This window comes from Brachionichthys hirsutus, chromosome 15 (genome assembly GCF_040956055.1).
Source record: "Brachionichthys hirsutus isolate HB-005 chromosome 15, CSIRO-AGI_Bhir_v1, whole genome shotgun sequence".
Taxonomy (NCBI): domain Eukaryota; kingdom Metazoa; phylum Chordata; class Actinopteri; order Lophiiformes; family Brachionichthyidae; genus Brachionichthys; species Brachionichthys hirsutus.
The window spans coordinates 11,321,708-11,329,135 of record NC_090911.1 but is presented as its reverse complement, the minus strand read 5'-3'; the positions used below and the strand labels follow the sequence as shown (position 1 = coordinate 11,329,135).

The 7,428-nt window shown below is 54.9% G+C and overlaps 2 protein-coding genes and 1 long non-coding RNA gene across 3 annotated transcripts; 2 read left to right on the top strand and 1 right to left on the bottom strand.

Annotated features, from left to right (window-relative positions):
- Positions 1 to 92: 92 nt before the first annotated feature.
- On the top strand, positions 93 to 865 carry LOC137904758 (importin-13-like). Its single transcript, XM_068748962.1, has 5 exons — positions 93 to 229; positions 324 to 420; positions 496 to 548; positions 621 to 686; positions 860 to 865. Exons 1-5 carry the CDS (start codon positions 149 to 151, stop codon positions 863 to 865), a joined length of 303 nt encoding a protein of 100 aa, XP_068605063.1. The 5' UTR covers positions 93 to 148.
- A 29-nt stretch (positions 866 to 894) lies between these two features.
- LOC137904985 (uncharacterized) lies at positions 895 to 1,690 on the top strand. Its single transcript, XR_011105821.1, has 4 exons — positions 895 to 949; positions 1,046 to 1,136; positions 1,213 to 1,394; positions 1,461 to 1,690. It is a non-coding gene; the product is annotated as an uncharacterized lncRNA (long non-coding RNA).
- Positions 1,691 to 1,696: 6 nt separating this feature from the next.
- Positions 1,697 to 4,974, bottom strand: fzr1b (fizzy/cell division cycle 20 related 1b). Its single transcript, XM_068749210.1, is given in 13 exon segments — positions 1,697 to 2,110; positions 2,209 to 2,301; positions 2,373 to 2,477; positions 2,607 to 2,731; positions 2,734 to 2,839; positions 2,929 to 3,110; positions 3,194 to 3,362; positions 3,423 to 3,606; positions 3,694 to 3,776; positions 3,871 to 3,998; positions 4,097 to 4,160; positions 4,245 to 4,346; positions 4,888 to 4,974. Coding segments are annotated over 13 exon segments (1,461 nt in total). The 5' UTR covers positions 4,966 to 4,974; the 3' UTR covers positions 1,697 to 2,068.
- Positions 4,975 to 7,428: the final 2,454 nt, after the last annotated feature.

Sequence of the window (7,428 nt, the reverse complement as noted above, 5' to 3'; positions counted from 1 at the left end):
ATAGCGAGAGTGATTTCAAAAAGAACAAGGAGTCCGAGAAGTGAGCCCTGATCTGGGATTACAGCTCCTCCCCCCCCCTCGGCCCTTCCAGGCGGTGTGCGCGGTATTCGAGAAGTCGGTTCGGACCCTCCTCCGGGACTTCGGGCCCATGGTTGCCCCGCTGGGCGAGATGCTGGGGCAGCTCTACGTCGCCTTCCCGCAGGCTTCTGCGCTGGACCTGGCGCGACAGGTAGCGCCTGAAACAACAGAACCACCACCGGCTCCAGGAGAGCTCCAACACATCGAGCGTGACCCCCCCCCACCCCCCCTTCTCTTGTGTTTAGATGGTTCACATATACGCAGGAGAGGAAGTCCACATCGGCGCCGTCGGAAACCTCGTTCAGGTGTTGACTTCCGCCACCGTGACTCTGTTTCAGCAAGGTAACGACATCCCCCCCCCCCGCAAGGAGCCTCCGTTGGGAACGTTTCCTCCCTGAGCCTCCGTGCGTCCCGCAGGCCCGAGAGACCGTCCCGATATTGCGGAATCGTTCATGCACCTTCACTCTCAGGCGGGTGGAACGCCGTCACAGTCCCACGTCGACGCAGACGCGTCCGCTCACGTTGGTTTCCTTCGCCCTCAGATTCTCAGGAGGAAAGCCGAGCTGTACCTTCCGGAACGGCTGGATTTAAAGCGCTCTTTTACTGCGGTGAGTCTTTCCGATGAATTCCAGTTTGGCCAGACGTCACGGAAACAATCGTCGGTGCTCGGAGTTCTTTGGATCCAGATCAGGATCCGGATGCGTCCGTCGCATCGGGACGTCGTCCTGCCGTCTTTGTCCACGCATCCATTTCCATTCTCCTCCGCGCGGCGCCCCTACAGGAGTGACCTGAATCTCATCCCGTCTCCCTCAGGGATTTATCGCTGAAGTTTCCGGAGACGGCCACGGTGAAAGCTGCCGCCTCGTTCTTCGTGAGTCGAAGCCGGACGTACGTTCGCATCCCAACGGCTCGGATCTCGCTTCAGCTCGTTTTGACTCTTCTTCTTTCTGTCCCCGAACGTGTCGAGACGGAGCTGCTGCCTCGCCACAAAGACGCGCCCTCGATGGCGGCGGCGCTCCAACGCGGACGGGAAGCTTCTGACGGAGACTCTGCTGGAGGTGAGTCGACTCCGGAGTGGGGGGGGGGGGGGAGAGATGCCGGAACGTCCGATTTTGAGCTTCCCGTCCGTCTCAGGCGGTCGGAGGCGGGTCGCCTCGCAGTCTGAGCGAACACTTTGCCGAGGTGTTGCTGAGTCTGAACAGACACTGCCCCGCCCTGCTGTCCCAGTGGCTAAAAGAAGCGCTCCAGACTCCGGGGTTCCCCTCGGCTGAAGTCTCCACGGAGCAGAAACGCAGCTTCAGTGAGAAGCTCCTGCGGTAAGAAGCAGCTCGGTTTGCAGGAAGCGCTGACCCGGCGGGCTGAAATCTTCCTTTTCGTTCCAGGGAGCAAAGCGACAAGCGCCGCGTGAGGGAGGCGGTGAGGAGTTCGCTCTGCTCTGTCGGGGCCTGCAGGGGTCCGGAGGCTCCCTTTGATGTCTCTCCTCCTCGCCGAGTCCATCGATGCGAATCCGAAGGCCTTTTCAAGGAAAAATGGCGCCGAACACGACGTGGGAGGCGGGGCTAAAACCACCAGACTGACTCAACCAAAGCAAAAAAAAGCGGGGGGGGGGGGGAGGGGCCTCTGTTTGACATAATTTAATTAAATGCAGACTTTGATGACTCCTCTCTTTTTCCCCCGACAACACCAATAAACGTTTTATGGTTTGCAGCCGTGTCGACATTCATTGTCTCTCTTCTGTTTTATATGTTTGTAGATTAAATTCATACATTATCAAAATATAGACCCCCCCCCCCCCGAACCCGAGCCAGGCTCTTTCTACAGCGGCGTTTCTCTCGTGCGAGTCCCGATAGTAAACGGTTTCATCACTGGCGAGGCCGACAGATGTCTGTAGAAAAAAACAAAAGTGCGTTTGAGAAGGGTTGCCATGGCGATGGAGGTCAGAACGCTGTCGGCCGCCTCCTCCTCCTCCCCCGGAAACCAGTTCCGTTCGCTATCGTATCCTGGTGAAGAGGTTCAGCACCGACTTGGATTCCTGAGACCAGAAACGAGAACGCTTGTTATGTGACACGCCTTCAACCTGCCCGGCGAGCGTTTCATTCAAGCTAACCACCTGTGGGGGGCGTGGCCTACCTTGGTGCAGCGCGTCTTACTGAAGACGTTCCAGAAGCGTAGCGTCTCGTCTCCGGCTCCCGTAACGATGGCCTCCCCGTCGGGAGACGCCGCCTGGGAGGAAAAGGAGGAGCATAAAAAAAAACAAAAGGCAGGAAGGGGGCGGGGCGTCCGGCGGCTCTCACCAGGTACAGAACTCTGTAGGAGTGTCCGGTCAGCTTGGCCACCTGGGTCAGAGCCGGGTACTTCCACACCAGGATCTGGTTCTGAGAGTATCCGTGGGTGCTCACCTGTCGACGAACGGAGAGCGACGGCCCCTGAATACACGCCGCTCGGCTTTCTGATGCTGGATGGCGTCCGGACACGCACGCCTGTAATCCGAGGTGTGTGTGTGTGTGTGTTGTCGTGCGTCTCCTCACCAGCTCGTTGGCGTGTTTCGACCACGCCAGGTTGCACACCTGCGAGCCGGTGTCGGTGCTCTGCAGCGCCTGACCCGTCAGCGTGTTCCAGAAGCGCAGGCAGCGGTCGGAGGTGCCGCCCCCGACGCCAGCAGCCCGTGCTGGTGGGGGGACCAGGCGATGGCCTTCACCGCCGCCAGGTGGTCGCCGTACTGCTGCACGGGGAGGAGGCTGGAGCTGTTCCACACCAGCAGCTGGGGAGGAGGCGAGGAGGCGTGAGGAGGAGGAGGAGGAGGAGGAGGAGCCAACGCTCGCGGCTACAAGCGACTAAAAATCCTCGCACCTTGTTGTCGTTGCCGCCGGACGCCAGGTGCTGGTGGTCCGGAGACCATTTGAGGCCGCACACTTCTTGCCGGTGGCCTTGCAGCCTCCTCTCGGCGGTGGGGGGGGTCCTGACGTCCCGCTGGAGGATGACTCTGTCCCGACTCCCCGACGACAGCTGCTCGCCGTTCCACGCCAGGGCGCCTTGGGCAGAGAGGAAGGGGCGGTGTCATGTTTCGGTGGCGCTGGAGTCAGGGCGAACGGGCGGTAACCGGGTTCCGACTGACCCACACGAGCCGAGTGACCCTCCAGGCTGGTCAGCTTCCTCCCCCCCGCCGCGTCCCAGATCTGAACGTAGCCCTTGTGGGTTCCCACGGCAACGAGACTCCCCCTCTCGTTCCAACAGACCGACGTGACGGAGTCCCCGCCCACCGACAGGTCGCACAGCCTCGTCACCTGCGAGGAAAACAAAAATCGCATTCCTGGCGCTGGAATGACGGCCACGCCCCTTCTCACCTGGCTGGTGCAGGCGCTCCACAGGTAGACGCAGGCGCCCAGGCCGACGCTGAGCAGGTTGCCCGCCGACCAGTCCACCAGGTTGAGGTAGAAGTCATCCTGCAGCTCCGGCGCGTCCAGAACCTTGAAGGGGATCTTGGAGATCTTCCTGGCCGGCTTGCGGGGGGAGCGGAGCAGCTTGTGGCTGCGGATACATCAAAGGGGAAGCGTCAACGCCCCCCCACGGCCCGGGTCCCGGCGGCGGCATCCAGAACCAGAGCCTCTTCCGTACCTCTTGTTACTGAGCGGAGAAAGGGAGTACGGCGAGACTTCGTGGTCGCCGTCGAAAGGCGCTCTCTTAGCGTGGACCGTGTACTGGCGGGCGGGAAAGGGCGACAGTTAGAGATCCGTTTACGCCTCGCGAGGTCAAGGTCGGGAGCAGGAAGTGGGTTTTCTTCACGGCCCGTACCCTAAAAAGACAGCGAGAGTCACGGGGGACGACTGCGTGGCGCCGGTCGTCCACGTGAGGCTCTGGCACCGCCTCCATCCCCGCCCCCAGCAGCTCGTTCCTCAGTAGCGCAGCGTACGCCGCGGCATCTGGCGGCGACAACGGAAAAACAGACACGGATCAGGATTTAAGAAGAAACAGAACCAGCGATTGATGAGCGGCACGGCTCGGCGCCGGGAGGCCCGACCTTTGCTGGAGTCCGAACCGGCGTCCTTCGCTTTGCGGTTCCGATTCGGGGAGCGACAGTTCTCCTGCGGAGGGAAAAGGGAGAGGCGTCTGGCGAGGCGGGTTTTAAAGAGCGGCGTCTGGACTGGGAGGATTAGCGCACGGCTCACGTTAGCGTAGTGGAAGTTGATGCTCCAGTTGCTTCCGGCGCGGGTGGGAATGAAGCGGTCCCCCGACTTACCGCCGACGGGACTGCAGGAGGCGCTCGGACACTGGGAGAGACGGGAAGCGGCAAAAAAAAAAAAAAAAAAATTCAAAGGGATATTATAGAAAATCACTCAGAGAGCACAGACCTCCGCCAAGCAGCTCATTCCCCTCCTAACTGGATCTACACCGTCCCCATGGTGATCTGGATCAGCACCAAAAGGCTCTAAATGGTTCTCGGTATCTTTGCACACCAACCATGAAAAGTTAAAGTGAAGCTGGTGTGTATTTGTAACTGATTTTTGAATCCATAAATGGAGTTTTAATGTTAAAATGTAATATTGTTTTTCCTGCCCTCATTCTGGATCAGATCCAGAAAACATTCTGCACGATAGTTCATATCGGACCGGATTGTTTTTTAGTGAATTGAATGCAGATTTTTACAATATACGATTTTTTTTAAAGCCTCCATTATAAATAAATGGGAATTATGGGATTAACTGCTGTCATCAACAAACACGTGATCCCTGATAAACCCATGAAACACCCCCACCCCCCGAAGGTATCGCAACTGATTACATCACATCATGACGTCACTCCGTCCGTCACCTTTGACAGGCGGGCTTCCCTCGGTAGGTTCTGGTGGTTTATTTGCCTCAGCAGTCGTCTCTCGTAATCTTGGTCCATCTCGAGCCCCCCCCCCCCCCTTTAATTAAGCCTCCGCCCCCCCCCCCCCCCCCGTCAGGGAGGAATCCCACAGTGGGTCCCCATCGCTGTGGAAAAACAAGGGCATCTTAATTTCATCACCGGGAACCACTGCGTGCGCGCGCGCGCGTGTATGTGTGTGTGGACGTATGTTATGGATATCGACATAAAAGCGTGTCGGCGCGTCAACGCGCGCACCGCGTTTAAATCCATAGTGCGCTAAAGACATCCGCAGCGTTGTCATGGCATCGAGCGCGCGCTCACATCAGCCCCTTTACAACATCAGCTGACGGTAACGCGAGGCGAGTCTTACCGAAACGACTCGGCGGCTCAGGTCCCCGAAGCGTCCGCCGAGCGGAGAGGACGCGGCCGCTTCACCCCCCCGAAGAACAGCGGCGCGTCCCGGACGTCAGCGCGCGCGACTCGCTGGGGTTGTTTATGTTCGCGACAAAGATGGCGGCCGAATCAGCTGGAAGCAGGCAATTCTTCGGTCGAATTCTGTCTGTGCAAGTCAGAAAAAAAGCGGTCAATAGCGACGCCCGCTGGTGAGACGCGCTTACTACAGGCGGCAGTTCCGTTTACAGCCGTAAGGTGTCGCTGCTGCCTCGCAGATGAATGTACCAAAACCCTTCCAAGCAGAGATTGTGTCATTAAACACCCAAATAAAGATTTAAAGTCACATTTTTTCTGCCTTTTAATTTAAAAAAACATTCTTTATCCATCAAAACCTAAAATTTGCATCTGTATGAATGCCATCGTGATTTAGGTTGTGCCTTTAGTAGGATGCCCATCTCCAGAAAATAATCTAGATTTTAAAGATCTTCTTCGTGCTTCTCTTTTCACAGGATTAGAGTAGACGGATACATTAATTTGCGCAACATCTGGGCTTTAATCTCTAGCTGGCTGCTCCCTTTGTCGAGATGCCAAACCCAGAAAGGGGGGGGGGGGGGTATTGATAGCACGTGGGTTGCCTAAAGCCTGCGTGGATACGACTTCAAAGTCAGAAAACTCTTTTAACATCTGCCCTCACTCATCCCAAAAAATGTCCACCCCCCTGTTAAAAGCAGCGCAAGAGCACTTTGCAAACCAAACAAAGTCGATAAAGATTTTTGCACTTTGATCTCTCCTGAGAAGGGCGGCAGGAAAGCCACTCTGCTGTGCTGCGTGGTCTTTAATGAGACTTACCGACATGGCTGAGTGGAGACGGGGCATGGCCTCTCTGGTAGGACTCTGATCTGCACGTAGGCCTAACATTATCATGTCTGCAAACTTCTGGGGTCAGTTTATGGTCGGTCAGCGCTGCATGAAGTCTCGTTCCAGCAATGCAAAGGTCTTCTGAGGTGATCCAGCTTCTCTTTCCGTTCAGATCGCAGCTGACACTGGTTGCTTTTTTTACTTTTTCTTTTTTTTACCTCCACTCTTTCCGTCTGGTTTCGAATCAGGGAGGAAAGAAAAATAAAATGAATACAAATACATGAGCAGAGTTTATCTCATCTATCTCAGGATTGCTCAGATTTACCTTGTGATCATCGTCAGCCGATTAAACAATGTAATTCTAACAATTCTGAAATGTAATGATTGTGATTATTTAATCATACTTTTCTGATAACAATATAGTTATATCAATTGCAGGACTACGTAAACATCTCGTGTGTTCCCGCCATGCGCACGTGCAACCGCACAAACGCGCCCAGTCACAACAGCGTTTCTTATCTGCGCCCTCTAATGGGCTTCAAACAACAATGTGCATCCAGGCCCATGTTTTAAAGAAGCCCGACGCCGGCCTGGAGGCCGGCGTGCAAAGGGCGCAGAAAGGCCGTCTGCCCCGGTGGAGGCAAAAGGGGAAACACTGCAGTCTTATCTCTTCTGTAATGCAGACTCAGAGGAAGTTCAGGCAGGGCTTTCCGGACTGCATCGCTCTCAGATCCTAACTGGATTTAAAAAACAAAACAATAGGATTGAGCTCCGCTTGAACGATGACAAGAAAAAATAAGTGGGTGTCAAGGGCAAGGGTCACCGTTTACTCCGGTTAAATGTAGATGTTTTGGTGCATGAGAAAGACAGATATGGAAAACGCAGGTTATTTCCACAAAACAACAATCTTATCTTTACATCATGACGTCGGCATCGCGTAAATCAGAGCCCGCACTGTTTTATAAATGATGACGGCGTCAAATTTCACCTTTGCTCCCATCGCATTTGTGTGTTTTGGTGAAAACAAGGCTCATATTTCATATTCAGATCTAAGATCTTTGGGTTTAAATTCTTTAACGGAGTCCTGAAAATGTAGATGAAGAGTTTCGAGAGAAAAATAAATAAACGCCACGGCTGCAGTAGTTAAGAAAAAGGAGAATTAAACAGGAAACAACTTCATCAAAAAAGCAAATTAATAACATTAACTTGACTGGTCATGAAAAGTATTTAATGGAGCAGCAAACCATTTAT